General features: G+C 38.8%; 1 protein-coding gene across 1 annotated transcript in view; it reads right to left on the minus strand.

Annotated features, from left to right (window-relative positions):
• Positions 1 to 18009, minus strand: part of lrp2a (low density lipoprotein receptor-related protein 2a) — a 248832-nt gene that overhangs the window by 139626 nt on the left and 91197 nt on the right. The window contains 5 exon segments of the mRNA XM_039757567.1: positions 707 to 920; positions 4385 to 4562; positions 7337 to 7446; positions 10544 to 10687; positions 13229 to 13395. Coding sequence (XP_039613501.1) covers positions 707 to 920; positions 4385 to 4562; positions 7337 to 7446; positions 10544 to 10687; positions 13229 to 13395 — 813 coding nt within the window.

Consider the following 18009-nt stretch of genomic DNA (forward strand, 5'->3'; position numbering starts at 1 on the left):
AATAAGAATAAATTGAATTGAATTAATGCCAAATCAAAAAAGGACACTGAGAAACCCCCAGTGAACGCTGAATCAAATTAAGTAGATTTGACAGTGTTGTGTTGTAAAATTGAATTTTAAATTAAGGGTGGGCACCACACAGGAGCAGTCGTTATGGCATCTCAGCTTCAAGGACCTGCATTTAATTCTCAACGGGGCCTCATGGCGTTTGCATGCTCTTCTTGGCTCTGTGTGGATTTTCTCAAAGCACTCCACTTAACTGGTAACTCTAGATTCGCCTTCCTGGGGGTGACATTGTTAATGACCGTTATATAATCATTATTTCTTTATGCTAATCATTGAAACTCTCTCTTTTACTCTGTGCTTAATGTAACTTATGTGCTTATGTGTGTAGCTGTTGTATGATTTATTAATTTAGTGTTAATTCATCCTAATTACAATTATGTATACACACTATGTACTCAGAGAGAAGCGCTACACAAAAATATATTAAACTGCATTGTTTGAGAGAGTTCCAGTTGAATGTTTAAAGCCCAGTTTCTTTTAGTAGGAGGACAATGTTTTCAATCCATTAAGAACTTTTGGCATTTCATGCACATCATAGTATTTAGTATAAATTTTGTAAAATATGGAGGCATGAAAAGTGACGTTTCAAAAAAGTGTCCCAGCAGGACAGAATGTTGGATTGGTTGTCAAAATTACTCACCATCTCTATAATGAACTTTTAGGACCCTGAGACCTGCCACGTTGTCCCTCATCACCACTCGATTAGCACCCGTGGCCTTGTCCACTCGCTCAATGACTTCATAGTCCCGGTCGGAGAAGTAAAGGAATGTGTCATACAAGGCAATTCCCCAAGGATGGGAAAGGCCATTCACAACAGTTATTCGATTTGTTCCATCGGGATCTCCCCTTTCAATCTAAAAGGAAGGGAAAAAACAAAATGAGTCGAAATGTAATGAGTCTTCTTTGATAGGATGAATAAAAGAACATAAGACCCTTCACAAAACAGTGGAGACCATTCAGCTCATTGGGTTTGTTTCGTTAGCTAACAGCTAAGATCTCTTCCAGATACTTTGTCACGGTTTTTATTTTGTCACGAGAGTGTCTCGAAGGAACCCCCCCATGATCTATAATATGTCTAATTTGACCGCCACCTGTTTTTCTAGTAGTCTGATATAAGGATGTGCAGTATACCAGCACTAGAAAAGTAACAACCAAACCCTCATTTTTAAATGGCACGGTACCAGCATTTCTGGGTTTTTGGTACTGGAAATAAATGACAGTTTTCCCTTTAAATTCCCAATCCCACCCCCACTCTTCCCTCAAAACTTGCTATTGCAGTTGTGGAGATGTTTGGGTGTAATTAGATCTTGATGGGGCAAAAAACTCCATTGCTTCAATGAGATCAGAACTTCATGGAGGTAACATTACTTTGACGTGATCTGGACTTCTTGGTGACAGACCAACCCAATTTAGATTAAGGATCAATGTGCTTTATTATTAGTTTTAGTAATACTGACTATAAAAAGCAGATGCTTGAAATCTTTTTTAAGTGGATTAGACAGGCCTTGTTATTTTACAGGCCTCTGCTTTTGTTTTTAATGTGGCCTGCATGCTTTTCACTTGCCTTGTTTTCTATGAACTAAAGATGCTGTGTTTTCTGAGAGAACTGAGTAAGCCAAGTCTTTGTTTTCGGGACATGGCAGCTCTGCTGGGCCTTCTGACTGACAAAAGACTAAACGAGTTTCCAAAAGCCTTCAAGGCCCTACTAAGCAATCTTCCACGCTAGTCCAGAACCATTTTAAACATATAAACATTTTAAAATTACATTTAAATTTATATAGTGAGGCTTATGAATATCTTAATTAATCAAGTTAAAGCAAAAGCGCGGTATACCAGCTGGATTTGAGCAATATAAGAATTCAAGAGTTAATCAGTAAAGGCTTGTCTGCTAAAGGCCGCCTGCCTGCTTCCAGTCCCAGCAGCTTAGCTCTTATCAGTGAAGACACCTGCTGCACTTACCAGCACAGTCTATCAGTCAGTCAGTCTTTGCCCAACCCGCTGTATCCTAACACAGTTACCAGCACACTTGCCTATGAGTTTAGACTTACGGGATGCTGGTGCAACATGTAATTAATGATTGAGCAGTTCAGTTTCCAGGTTCCAACTTAATGATGAGGATTGATTAATTAAAAGGCCACCAATTTTTTATTAACTCCAGATTAGGAATGTGAAAATGTGAGAAATGTAAAACATGATCAGGTGATGGTCATCTCTAGGCCAGGCAACAAGTACGATCTTCATGTCCTAATGACTGCTATGAAAAGATTGATGATCATTAGGGGAAAACAGTTTTCAAGGCAAGATAATTGTTATGAAAAAAAGGTACAGCACAAGGTCAATATTATGAAGATAAAATGTAAAGTGGATAACAAGAAAAATGTACGAAGATGTTTTGTGATTAGAACTGAAATAAAATTGAGCCGCGCCCAATCCACCAGGCTCATTTCATGAACTGAGGCGGCTGAGTGTGCTCTGCAATAAAGTCCAAAGCTGACTGCCTATCTGAAGACTATGCTCGTATTTTCTGAAGAAGTTTACTCCATGAAACTTCCCTGCAGCATTTTTGGGCCAATGGGTTGTCGAAAAGTAGAAGCCAACACAATTTCCTATAGTGGCCTCTGGCCCCTCGCCCTGTCCCAGCCAGGTAACACTTTTTTTCTTAATTCTTCCATTAGCCATTTTGGTTTTACACCTTCAGCCTATACTTACGTCAAAGCCTCCTCGATGTGACAATCCAAGTCTTATAATAAATTGTTCTGTGTATTTTCTAGTACGTGCTTTTACCACTATTCCACTATGTGTCTGATCAACACATGTAGGAAACACACAGAGCATCATCATTCATAGTCCATGTGGTAAAGCATACGGTATGGTGTGTGGTGATGAACAGTTTTTAAATAAATAGATATGGAGCATTTGGACTCTGTGTGGATGTAAGTACACGTGAAGGTGTGCAAGAGCACCCCCAGAATGTCTATAGGTGAAGTGGCTGTACTTCCATTCACATGCAGAAGTGCATGGCAGCTAGTTTCCTCATTAGCACACCTTGATTCCATGATCATAGCATCTGTGCCCGAAAGTGGTATAAATAGAGCCGGGACAGAAAATAAGGGGAGAAGAGAAGAGAAGAATGGATGTTAAAGTGGAAATGAAAGTAAAATAGAAGGAGACGGAAACGATTGTGGCAGAGCCAGTGCTGATAAGGAACGCAAGGAAGGTGGTCAAAAAAACTGAACCCCAAAATTAATACAGGGTCAGCACTCAAATGTTCTCCACTGAGCATTTATGGAGGAGCAGGGATGATCATGGTAGCTCCTAAGGATTCCACAAATGCTTAGGGAAGGCATACAGAAGATAAAGTCTAGGTCGACTTGGTGTGGCACCTGCTGAATACTTGGGTTGGTGGCAGGAACCCGTGCCAGTGTCCAAAGGTTGACTGCGCCTGTCAGCAGTCGTCTTTGCTTGCTGAGAAGACATGGATGGGTGAAACAGCAAGGATACAGTTTTAGAAGGAAGCACGTGTCTCATGGTTCATTTTTTAAAGGATAGATTTCTGCCTGGGATTTTTAACTTTGTTTTTAGGGATCTGTTTATTTTTTGTGATTTTTAACCTCCACATAAACATATTGGAATTATTTATTTATTTGAAAGAGAATGCACCCCATTTTTTTAGAGCACCGTGTGAAAACAAAAGCACTTTGCACTTTCACCTACTCTTGCTTGTTTGTGCGCTCATTGCCCAGCTCATCTCGGTATGTGACAATCGATGGCCCAGAGTTCAAAGTATTATGGCAGCTGCCCACCACCTGGACCTTCACAGTCCATCATAGTCCATTCCCATAGCAACTTTCCCACAGCTCTCCATGTGTAGAAGTGCTTCCTGGCCTTGGCCTTTGACCTTAACTTCCACTGGTGTCCCAGTTTACTAAATGAACTTTGATGGATCCATTTTATCAATGCCTCTGAGAATTGTGAAGACCTGGATTAGGTGCCCACAGAGACATCTCCGTTTAAGGCAACAGAGGTTTCTAAAAAGCAGAGAAGAAACCTTGTGGTACACAGACAAATCAGCTTCACACGCATGTTCAAGCTTTTAAATTTGATATCCTCTGGAAAAATGTATTAGTAGGTCATGTATATCATACAAAACAATTAAACAACATGGATAAAAATATTTTTAGATAATTTTGAGTGGTACAAAAGACAGAAGCGTCTATGAGCAATTTGAACAATTTCAAAATCTCTCACCAGAAATTTGACTCTGCCTACGGTGCTTTTTAAGATGAAGCCGTCTCAAGAATAATTTTTCACGACTTACCACTCCACTGGCAGTGACAGACCAGTACAGCTTGTTTTCCCTGATATCAATGGTGATAAATTCAACATGATCCAAGTTGGTAGTAAAAAGGATTTGAGCATTAGAGCCATCCATGTCAGCAGCTGCCACCTTAGCTGGAACTCCACTCTCAGTGCCGTGGTCCGTCCAGTACATTCTCCTGAAAAAGATTTTAGATGCCATGATATGAATGACACATAGCTTAGTATATCACAGGTCACAAACGTGCACATGGGAGGTAACTAAAGGGTCTGAATGAGAGTAATTCCATGCCAGACTAAGGGGTGGTAGAGTGCACTGACACTTTATCTTGCTTTTTTGCAGACCAGTTACAGGAAATTCCGTCTGGCACGACGATGCCACTTCCAGTTCCGGCCCCACTGATGTTGCCACTTCCAGTTCCGGCCCCACTGATGATGCCACTTCCAGTTCCGGCCCCACGTATGATGCTACTTCCTTGCTTTTCCTTAACGCCTACCATCTTTGTGCCAGCAAATCAGGTCTGTTTTGGACTCGAACCTGCACACATATGTACTCTATACACAACTCTTTTGCAGCCAGGAGAAATTATACAGGCGGCTGCCCTAAATCTTTTTGCGTCTCACTAGTCTCATCTTTGACACATGCTAAATATGGCGAATGTGGTCTGGTCAGTTATAGTACATTTACTATTAAGTTTGAGAAAGGGAAAAATGTCTTATTTTGCCTTATTTTTTTTTTTATAAATTCTGATAAAGGATATTTGAGATGTGAGAGAATATCATATCTTTCATCTAGATAGTTTAAAGCTACTTTCCTCCTAAGGCTCTCAATGAAAACTTTCAGATCATTAGAACAACTTTGACAAGAACAGGCCGTTCAGCCCAACAGACTTGCCAAGCCTATTGATCCATCTTCTCCTATAGTTCTTTGTGTGAGGAAAATCTTTGTAGCATTTCAGCACAATTTGCCCTTATCAGGTTTCTGACTGTGTTCCTGTGATCTTGATAAAGAAATTGCTTTAACAACTGGGATGCACTGTACTAATTCCCTTCATAAAGTAAACACTTCAATCCCATCAACTCTTAATCTCTATTTACTTAAACAGATAAACTTCAACTCCTTCATTCTACCCCCATACCTCAAATCAATCCATGTTAGAACCAGCCTAGTCGCTCTCTTCTGGACTTTCTCCAGACCTGCTTTGTCCTTTTTGTAATTTGGAGACCAACACTGAACAGAGTACTTAAGTTGAGACCAACTATTACTTTATAGAACTTAAGCATTGACTCCCTTGATTCGTATTTCACATATCAGGGCACTATATAATCTAACATCCTATTAGCTTTCTTAATGGCTTTTGTACAATCTTTGGAGGTACATAGAGAAGAGGCCATTATGACTTGCACATGTTTCATGTTTCAGATCTCCCATTGGATATTCAAATCGAACGAGCTGACTTCCTTTGTGTGACACTTTAAATTTACTTAAATTCATCTCCCATAAATATGGTCACATCTGTATTCTGTAAAAATTTAATCTGATTCTGCATTGTCTGCGTTTTCCACCTGTTTTCTGATAAAGTTCCTCTCCCCAGATCCATAAGCCAATTCTGCACAAAACTACACACAATGGCCTGAATTCCCACCATCTTTTAGTTTGATCGCTAGCTTGTCATGTAGGACTTTATTAAGTCCTTTCCACATAATATCCTTGATTTTTTTTAAAACGGAATCTAAAAACTCATCTTTTTTAGAAAGATATATTGTTAAAGTATAAATAGATTTTGTTTTATTATTTTTATTTTTACTCTGTAGCACTTTGAGATTGCTAAAATATGAAGTGCAATATAAATAAAATGTATTATTATTATTATTATTATTATTATTATTATTATTATTATTATTATTATATCACATGCTTCTCTCTTATGCTTTTGTTGCTTCCTACTAACCATCAAGTATTTGTGAAACGTGACTTTCCTTTTCTAAACCCATGCTGACTGTTCATCAAAACTCTTGTTTTTGCCAAGTGGTGCTCAATCTTTGGTTAAAGAATTACAGCCATTAATTTGCCCATGATGCCTGTTATACTTGCTGGCCTCTACTAACTTGGACCACTCTTTCTATACAATCAGATCATTTCTAGCTACCAGTCCTTAGCAATTTACCCACTGCACAATAATTTAAAAAATGTGCACCATGGCTTTATAAAATATCTGTTTTCACAAACTTCCTTGACCATTTGAAGGCAAATGTTATCTGGTCCTGGCAGCCTTTCCTGCCTTATACGAACAGTTGTCAGAGTGGCACTCCAGCACCTCAAAATGCTGCAATGGAATTAGAGCAGGGGTGGGCAAGGTCAGTCCTGGAGGGCCGCAGTGGCTGCAGGTTTTTGTTCCAACCTGGTTGCTTAATTAGAAAACAATCCTTGCCAAAAATTTCATTTCATTGCTTCTTAGTGCTTTAACTCTGCCATGTCAGGTCATTCTCATATCCTTAATTTTTTTTTTCCTTTCTAAGGATGTCAACTTTAAATGAGTAATTCTCGGTCCTTCAACTTTTTTCTGTTCACTTTCCTTCCATGTATTTATTTAAACCAAGTAAAGCATGATAAATACACACAGGTGTACATGGAAATAAGCTAAATGGAAAACAGCTAATTTCATTTGTCATTGCTAATAAGGAACAATTTAAAAAATGAGAATACAGTGTTTAAAAATAAGCAATAATGAGTGAGACAACTAAAATGAAGCAGAAAAGTGTTAATTAAGAAATAAGTGCTTCTTATTAGGCAATTTAGTTGGAACAAAAACCTGCAGCCACTGCAGCCCTCCAGGACTAACGCTGCCCACCCCTAAATCAGGGGAATCATAAAAAGTAAATTAGGATTTACTGCATTGCAGGCCATTTCCAGGTCATCAGTACCCAATGATTCATAATCAAATCCACTTACCCACGGGCCGGATCAAGAGCGATGCCCAGGGGTGTCCCTGCACCGGTGGGCTGTCCGTTGTTGGTTATCACTGTTTTCCTGTACTTTACATCCCCAGTGAGTTTAAGCACCTGTGTTAAACAAGCAAAATCAGGATGAGAAGCACTCTTTTATTCATGACAAATGCATCTAAGCTCTTTTTTTATAACTCCATGCCCAGAATACAGATTTCTCATGTGTAACTGCAAAGACCCTCGTGTAGAGATGGATGTCCTTATGATGTTGTTTCTACAATGGCACCTAAACAATTTTGTTCCAAGAAAGCTCTGGTGCAATTAATAAACTGTAACTCTCTGCAAGATTATGAGAATCAAGTTAATATTTTGTTTTGATATGACCAATTCTCAATTTGCATTGCTATTCTTTCAATTTTCTCCTTATTATTACTGATGCCATTTTGTGACTTCTTCATATGGCTACTGCCATACTGTTTTTAGTAACACATACTAAAGCCAACACATAACTTCATAGTTCATTTCAAATTCTTTCAGCCTTACAGCAATATGTGAGCTGTCTGTTTTGAATCCCAAACCCATTTTATACCTTCCTTTGTGTTCCTTTTCACAAAAAAAAAATAAAAAAGTATGCTTCCTTAGCAGCAGTAAGTGGCAACAAATTAAGAAAGTGTCTTAAAGTGAATGAAAACATGCAGTTTACTGGAGCCCTTCAGGGGCTGAGTTTGAGACCCCCTATTCTAATGCCTTTATTTTAATATGGTTATATTTCAGTGGGACACAGTGGTTAGCACTACTGCCTAATGGAATTTGTGTATATTTTGCATGCTCTCCTACTTTGCCATAGATAGATAGATAGATAGATAGGAAAGGTACTATATGATAGATAGATAGATAGATAGATAGATAGATAGATAGATAGATAGATAGATAGATAGATAGATAGAGATAGTGTCACACATGTGCATCTGTGGACCACTCTCTGGGCTCATCTGAGGTATATGCTACCACCCTCAGGTCAAGAGGGGACACTGGCGCTAACCTTTTCCTCTTTTGTTACCTCTGCAGCACAAAGAAAATGGCCTGTGAGGACAACTGACCCTACCCCTTCTGGTTCCCCACCTATAAATTACATAACTGAAGGAAAGAGATGGTCATTTTTGAAATGAACGCCTTGCAGGACGGAAAGAGCTTGTCTGGCACTGGAATTAAATGGGAGTGACCAGGTTTCCGCTCCAACATTTTTCCGTGGTACCTTGCAGTTCCTTACTCAACCACGATAGATAGATAGATAGATAGATAGATAGATAGATAGATAGATAGATAGATAGATAGATAGATAGATCTTTATTTGTCCCAGGGGGGAAATTTGGCAAATTACAGAAGGTCTTTCAATAAATAAATAAATAAAAATTCATTATGGTCTGAACACACACTAGAATGACTAGCAAGAAAACTAAAAAGAACAAAAACTCCTGACTTGGCAGTCCAAGTGAGGTATTATACAGGCGTATTGCTGTTGGTATAAAGGAGACCCCAGAAGAGTTTCTTGACCCCCTTCTGCTGAATAATTCATTGGGTGAAAGTCCTCAGTGTTGGTGTGTCAGAGAGAGGATGTGCAGCACTCTTTATAAAGGCATTGCTCATAATGGAATTCTTTTAATTCTCTCCTCCTATACTACACCTTCAGAGGGTCCAGAGTGTGTCCCATAACTGAGCCTGGCCTTTTAACTAGCATACTGACTCGGTGCACCTCTCCTGAAGTGACGTTACCAGCCGAGCACACCATACTGGCCATCACAGAGTTGTAGAAGATGTGAAGGATGTCACTTCCCACATTAAAGAAACACAGCCTCGTAAGATCAAAAGATCCTGCTCTGTCCTTTCTTATTCAGTTCCTCTGTGTTCCGAGACCAGTCCAGCCTGTCATTGATGGACCCCCAAATACTTATAGCTGTGCACCACCTCCTTATATAATACAAGCTGTTTCAATCTACCAAAGCTCACCATGGACTATCAATAGAAAGAAAATTAAGTGGAAGCAGCCCAAAACACATATTTTTATACAATACAATACCATACAATTTATTTGTTGTGTAGCCCAAAATCACACAAAAAGTGCTGCAATATGCTTTAACATGCCCTGCCTTTTGACAGCCCCTCAGCCTTGACTCTCTAAGAAGACAAGGAAAAACTCCCTCCCCCCAAAAAAAACCCTAGTAGGAAAAAAATGGAACAAACCTTGGGAAAGGCAGTTCAAAGAGAGACCCCTGTCCAGGTAGGATGGGTGTACAGTGGTTGTCAAAAAGAAATGGGGGGTCAATACAATACAATACACAGAACAGAACACAAGTAATCCTCAATACAATATAATAGTGCAATAGAAATATTACAAGTACAGAGCAGAATTAAACAGTAGATGATATCCCATAATACGATTTGGATTTGTTTAGAGTCCTGGAGACCTCAGCCAGCAATCTACCTCCCCCTATTGGCCATTTCACAGCTGAGTCAGTGCTGGGCTAGTCAATCTGATGAAAGGACCCGATGATTCCTGTGATCCTCCATCAGAGATGACTTTACATTTGGCAGGCAAAACAACCTGGCAGGAGGGCAGTGGCACCAAGTGCCAAATTTGAGTACCATATATTAGCAAGAACAACTTTAAAAAGGAATCCAGGAGATAAGGCAAAGGCAGAAAAAAGGTCAAAACTGTTCTAAATACTAAAGCCAAAAGCACAAGATGAAAATCAGATGCAAAAAGTCAGGCATGAGCCCCAAAAATTTGGTTTTGAAAAGGACATTTAGAATAAGGTTATAGATCTGTCAAATCAGATAGATTACACGGCAGCCAATTTGTTTGTGATATTCCTCTCCATTCAGTCGTCCGAAGACGACCTTTTAACTGTCGTAATTCAAAGATCATGATCTCTGAGGTCACACCACCGACAATGCAGAAGCTGCTTTAACAATGAAGATAAAATTGTGGTGATTGTAAATAACCAACCTTTTGTTGAAAATGGTACAGAATATCTAAACTCTATAAAAGTGAGCTTCAGATCAAAAAACTGATATTAAAATTGAGTTCTAGAGTTAAGACAACCCCCAAACTGAGTGCTAGCAGAAGAAATATACTAGAAAAAATATGCAAAATGATTCCACACATAACAGATATGCTCATTTATGTGGCCAAAACCCTGTAGAAGGTGCTTACCTCAATGGACTGAGTTGCTGGATTAGTATAGTAAAGATTCCTGGTCATCCAGTCTAAAGCCAAACCCACAGGGGTCCCAAGAATGGCAGCGGGGGCAAATTCAGTCCGGTTTGTCCCATCTGATTTAACTCTGTGAATTTCACCCTAAGAATATAGATAAAAATGTCATATTAAGTGTTTTATCGTGTGCCACAGATTTATTTAGTTAACAGCAATCAATGAAATACTAGATGGATAGATTAATAATGGAACTACATCTGTTTTTTATTCATGTCGCTCAACCAAAAGTCTTGATAACAATAAGCTTCATTTCAAACTAAAATATTTGCTATCTCCTTCCCTACTTGTACATTCAACAACTTTCCCTGGTATCCATATGAGTCTGTGCTTCTCGACTTATTCTCCTTTTCTCAAGTGCCTTCTCGTATATCTGGCTACTCAGACTCTGTCATTATTTTCGAGGCACCTTTCTTACTACCTGTCCCATTTTGTGTTTCCTGTCTTTGAAGACGACTCTCTCAGCATGCCTCCTATGCTTGTTCTGCTCCTTGTTTGTCTCACACTTACACTTCCTCTTTCAATCGCGTCACCAAAATCAAACTGACCAATCACACTAAAGCCTAACTGACCAATCGAGACTGGACACACACACCTTAGCATTTTATTATATATTAGACAGGGTGTGGCAAAGAGTAGTTTATTCTGTAGGTCAGAACACTGGGAAGTTAGGGGCTGATATTTGGTTGCATAAAGTGAGTTTGAAGTAACAAGGCAACAAAACATTTAGCTCATTCATAGCATTCATGGTCATTACAGGAGGACAGACATGATATGCAAAATAGGCAGCTTTAAATATTTCCTTACAAGTTAGAATCAGGCTGTGGCACAAGAAATGATGCCATAAACTCAATAAAAAGCTCAAGCGCGTGAGATGTTTCAGACAGGGTCTATTCCCTGTCTTTTGTTCATTTTCTGGTTTATTGTTATTTTGGAATTATTATTCATATTTCAATATAAATTCTGTTATATTTGCTAATAAGTTAACATTTCTGCATTGCTTTTTAAATGTTCTGAAGTTTTATGCACTTAGTGGGTGAAGCCCCAGGAGGCAGGGCAACCCTGACATGATTGCTGCTGGGATCTCCGTCTGGTTATTAATTGAGCAAGTTAGAAAATCTCAGCAGTGAAATATTGAGTTTGTAAGCATTGAACTTACTTGTTTTCATGAATGTTTGTTTTGTGGATTTTGAATAGTGGATAGTATTTTGCTATGGGATTGCCTGCTGCGATGCATCCTTTTTGCAATTTTGAGCATTTTTGCTATGTCTTTTGTTTTTGTAAACAGGCCCTCAGTTTGTCCAGGATTGTCTCTAAAAGCCAGAGTTTTCACAGCTCCATGTCTCTTGTAAGGCCTTTTTTATACTTCAGGACTCTTGCAGTCGTTTAGACCTTTTAAAGCCAGCTTCTCATTTTGAGAACTGTACAGGCTGAAGCCTGCAGGTAAATTTCTGGGGCATACTGGTCTGAAGCGAATCTCTTTTAGATTGACCAGTGAAGACCCTGGCAAGCTTTATAGTCATTTTAGAGGTCTTTTCCTACATCCAAATCAGAACAGCATGGAGCACAATGTGTGTATTTTCCTCTGGTACTTTGACTTTCCTTCCATGTCCCCAAAGATATGCGTGTTAAGCTAACTAATGAGTCTAATTTGAATTTAGCAAAGTGTGTGTGTGTGATTACCCACTAATGGCACCATCCCGGTTGGTTTTCTGCCTGATTGGCTCCCAAGACTCTGAACTGCATAAACTGGTATGTGAATGTCATGTCATGTCATATTCTAACCTGCTTAATCCAAACCAGGGTTATGGGTACTGCTGGAGTCTATTCCAGATAGCACAGGGCGCAAGGCAGGACCAAACCCTAATTAGGGCAGCAGTCCATCATAGTGTGAACACACACACCCACACCAAACACACACTAAAGCCAATTTAGTATTGCCAATTCATCTAACCTGCATGTCTTTGAATTGTGGGAGGAAACCCAATCAGACACGGGAGAACACACAAACTCCTGATCACTTTAAAGCAAGGCAGCAGTGTCCCCACTGCACCACCATGTCGCCTCTGGTATCAGAATGTATGTATGAAAACAATGACACTGCAAGTTAAATTACCAGGCATGCACAGGGATGAGCAGGCAGTTTACACAGAAACATTTCATTCAGGAACATATCCTAGTCAGTCAGTAAGGTGGTACTCATAAGTTGAATCCAAATAAAAAGGAAGGGCAAAACATAATTTAAAAAGAGGGGGTTATTATAATAGAAGGCCATGAATAAATTAATGTGCCTTTTTGACACCACGTGTTTGGCAAACAATCTCCCACTGTTTCTTTGTGCTCAAAAACGTATTATCTCAGGGGCTTAATGTCCACTATAGGTAATCCAGTATCCTCACTATGGTGTCTTATGATTTACATTTACACTGTAGTTGAAGTCCCTACTTTTTTAAATAACAGAAATGTAAAGAAAGAGAAGGGGTGAACAATGCAAAGAAAACACAATTAATCGAATGAACAATATTTTTGCGCAGAGGTGGAAAAGGCAATGATCACTTCAAGAGAAAAAGAACATACAAAATTCATGACAAATGAGATCAGGAAGAAGGACGAAGCTTCAATACTTACTGGATTCTCCACCCAGTAGATCATTTGCTCAACGTCATCAAAGTCAACATCGTATCCATTCTGCAGACCAACGATTGGAACCATTGCATCGTTGCTCTTGTCTTGTGGATTCAGTGAAATTCCATAGATAATACTATCTCTCACAACAATAAGGAACGGGTCTTCAACTAAAAGGTAAATGTAAAATGGTTATTATCCTAATAGCTAAATATTGGCATAGCCAATGTGCATGACATCTCAGTGTTTCCTAAATTCATGTGTTCATTTAAGTAGGAAACAAAGCTAAGTCATGTTTTGTTATAAAATGATCAGAATTTAGTATTTAAAAATCAGGCCGACTCAATGCCAGTTCTTATTTGCAGCCTTACGGTGAAGGCGTTATTATCTTGTATGCATGTGTCTCCTCTTCATGGAGCAGCAGTAACAAATGCTATCAGTAGTGGTGAACAGGTGGAAGCAAATGACTGACTGACTGACCGACTGACTGTCAGCCCTCCAACTTTTCTGGTCCATAGATAAAAGTCGAGGAAGGACCAATGATCTGTCTTTCTCCATTCCTGACACTATAACATTGATTTAGCTATAAAGTGCCTTGTTGAGTCCATGGGGTTTGTGTTCATATAACTAAAAAGGAATTTATAGAATGGAGGCAGTTCCTGGCAGTGATTGGCAGGTGAACTGTGTATATAATGTATAATAAACGTGTGTTGGGTGACATTGGCGTGTCTGCTTGTCTGTGACCAGGTCAGCTTCCACAACCGATAATTCTCTTTCTGATCAGATTGCACACTCAGGTACAGTATACAGTGGGATAAATTGTCTGCGTGGCGCATCGAGAGAAACAACGTTAAAGCAGCTATGGTGCTTGGAAAAGTTTGGCCATTCCGTGGACCATTATATTATTACAGGTTAATTACAATCAGATGTCTTAAACTAATAAACAGTATGTGGTTAATTTCAGCGTATATGATAAAGCCGCGTCAGGGTTGTGGATCTAAAAAAGAAAGGGAAACCACACTGGAACAAAAGCACTGCTTTGACGCTGGGTGCCGCCAGTTTGCAAAACCGAGTGGAGAACTTGCGTACACCAAGCATTTAGCTAGTGTGAAAATGTGCATGGCTTTACGCCAAGTTTAGGTTTTATACATCACGATTTGAGTGTGAAAACGGGAGTATGCAACATTTTTGTGCGTACGCACTGTTTATACATGAGGCCCCTGGTCACTGGAGTCTCATTTGGACCTGGAAAGAGAGTCTTTGAGAACACCACAAGAGTGATTTGGAAGACAACTAGCGCTAACGAGGGCATGTTTTTTTTCAAAGTTTTTCTTTTGTTTGTATTAAGTGAGGTTTTTGCCCGATTGGCACCCCAACTATTCTTGGACTTGCCCTGCCTCATTACTCGCCCCCATTACAATATGTGTAAAATCCTTTCATTATTTCCCTAAACTTTATTTCTATTACAGGATTATGGAAGCAGGCACAGGCTATACCGACAGCTTTGGTTGCAACCAGCACTGTATAGCAGGCTAGACATAAATAAAATACCAAAATCTACATGGGTGCCACCAGGGGAAGTTGTAGGGGAGCACTACCACTTCATACATGCAGTGCTGTGGCACCGGAAGTACTCCTGGGTATGGCATAGAAGAAGCTCCCCTCTCAGCATGAGGAAGTCAGAGTCGGGAGGCAGTGGACAACACTTACAGAGGAGAACTGGAAGGAGGCGGAAGTGCTATTATGAATATTATAAAGTTCTAGATCAGCTTTAACCCTCTGAAGGTGATTTTGTAAAATAAAATTTTCTTTAACCTTGAATTTGTGTCTGACTGAGTTGTGTCTGGGGCTTAGGAGGCGCCCCCTCTTGGCCACACTGCGTATAAAACATACTTCCAGCTAAGGCTCAGGCTTCTAAAACAATTTAAAAGTTCTCAATAAATGGATTATTGTCCTTATTTGCATGACTCTGTGATTCCGAGTTAAGATACAACATTAATAAGAAGAGCTTTGATACACTGAGAGGATTTGCTGGCAGTACAGTAAAATATATTATTTAAATAAGAGGTCATGTTTCATCACTTAAGAGAACTGAAATATAATATAATACTTCCCTCCTGGGGTAAAGCAAAAATAATAATAATAATAATAATAATAATAATAATAATAATAATAATAATAATGTATTATTATTATGAATTGTGGAAAAAATTAGCATGGGGTATTGCACACTTTGGTACAGCATATGGTCCCCCCAGCAAGTAATTAGCAATAGAAAAAATAAATAAATAACTAATTCTGTACCCTTAGGATATTCATAGCTACATCTTTACTGTAAACCTCTAGCATTCAGCTAACACTTAATATTCCACATTTAGTTTCCAACTGCTGTGACCTGTAGAAGGTGCCACAGAGTCCCCAAACCCTCCAACCCACCAACGCAAGTCCCAGTTCAAAAAATAATTTATTTTATTTTAACAAATACCTTTGCAGGTAATGCACAAATACAGCACAAGTACAGTTCTTTCTTTCTTTCTTTCTTTCTTTCTTTCTTTCTTTCTTTCTTTCTTTCTTTCCACTCTTCCAGGCAAGTGTTGTCCAGCTCCTCTAATGACTCCTTCCTTTAAGCCAGACCTGCAAGTACTTCAGTGTTACCGCACTACAGGTTGGAACCACTTCTGGGTCAGGTGGAAGATCCCTAAAGTAGGGTCAATATGTCCCTGCAGCTCCTCCTGGTGGCACCCATGGAATACCACAGGGCTGTCTAATGGGACTGTAATTCCCAGCCTGCCCTGCCTGCACCGTAGCTCAGGAAGACTGCCATCTATGGTATCGAGGGAGCAAATAAGCCATGCTATTGGCCTCCCTCTGTCCTTCCATTAAACTGGGCTCCCGACCAGGTATGGTACCTTGACCCATCCCAGCCAGAATGCCAGCCCAGGCCGGGTACCCATTACACTGCATATAATGCAGCAGATACCCCGGTAAAGTTCACAGTCTACCTTTTATCATCTTCTTTATAATATTTTTAGATTTTTTTTCATTTGATATACTATATTGGACTCACTGCTATTTTTACAATGGAATACAAATGAAACACTGCAAGGCTCATGGTCAAGCAAAGCAATTCTGATGAAAGTTCATTTTTGTGGTGTGAATTGCTTTGTCATCGCAGATTAAACTTAAGCAAGTTTGCCACAGGCACATCACGACGACTCATTCCTGAGTCATCATTCACCTTTCTATGGTAAATAAAGCTGCAATATTTTCAGATGTTCCCAGAAGTTGCAACTTGAGATGGGCTCAATTTCTGAAACCAGGAGCAACTGCTGAAGTTTTAGATTAAAGGTTCTTTGTATACTCTTAATGAAATACCCCACAAGAAGGAGAAAAATGATTTGGAATATTTACTACCAAAATTAAAGATTAGAAACAGACTTTCAAATGGGAGGTTGTTGACAACTTTCTTCCGGCATTTATGTTGGAATCCAGCATACCTTATAAAAATGTTTGCTCCCTATCATCACATTTTATTAGATCCAACAGGCACATGTGGATCAGGAAGTGCTAAACAAGTTTTAATTGAAAGCGGTGCCTTACTTTATGCATTTTCATTAGAATATGACAGGGGGCAGCACATGAGACACTACCTATTGGACACCAAGTCATTTTAAATTTTAGGAGCCGAACTGAAATGCAGAAGAAAAAAAGCACAGACCAGCGCCTGCGAATGGAATGAAGAGGAAATTGGTGTTGTACATAAAACATTAGAATTAAAAGAGTGCGGACTGAAAACTAAAGGACATTGTGTGTTTGAGGCGGTGGAACTCTCATTCTGTAGACTTGAGATCAGTGGACACTGTGGACACCTCTAAAAAGACCCTTAAGACCCATTTGTTCAGGCCCACCTTTGGGTAACCTTACTGTGCTCTACTGTGTACATCCATGCATTTTATCCTAGTTTCAATAAGTTGAAGCTCGCTTTTGTTACAATACTGATGCATTTTAGTTCCAGGTCTTAATTTGTTCAAGTTTGCTTTTGTGTATTATCAAGTTTTATTGTGTACTGTATGTTGTTGAATTTTATTCCTGGTTGTAATTTGTTTAAGCTTGTTTTTGTATGTTACTATGTCTTATTGTGTATGTTTATAAATTTTAATTCCTGGTTTTAATTTGTAAGCTCACCTTTGTTTCAATTGACTTATGAACAGCTCACTACCCGAGAATAAGTCAAACGATTTTTGTTCATTTGATTCATAAACAATTTACTACCCGAGAATCAGTGTAATGATTTGCTTTTGTCTGTTTCGTAAATCGGTCTAATGATTTTGATTCAAATCTTAAATGAGTTACTACCCGAGAATCATTCTAAAGATTTTTGCTTCATGTGATTCGTACAATTCTCATTCACTTATAATTCTATAATGAAACATCTTATTTTAATTAGTCTAACAATTCCAGTTAATTTTATTCATGAATGAGTCACTACCCAAGGATCAGTCTAACAATTTTCATTTCATGTGATTTGTGATCAAATAATTTCGACCAGCACAATTCCTTTTCACTTGTGATCCTGAAATTAAATGATTTTAATTACGCCTTTTAAATATTTTTCATAATTTATGTATGGAAGTAGATCAATGGCATATATGTTAAATATATAATGAATTGTATTTTTATATATAAATAATTATATATTTACATATAATAAATTAAATAAAAATCAAAAAACAATAATATTAATTATATATTTATATACACACATGCATACATATATACGAAAA

The sequence above is a fragment of the Polypterus senegalus genome, chromosome 6, assembly GCF_016835505.1.
Source record: "Polypterus senegalus isolate Bchr_013 chromosome 6, ASM1683550v1, whole genome shotgun sequence".
Classification (NCBI taxonomy): Eukaryota; Metazoa; Chordata; class Cladistia; order Polypteriformes; family Polypteridae; genus Polypterus; species Polypterus senegalus.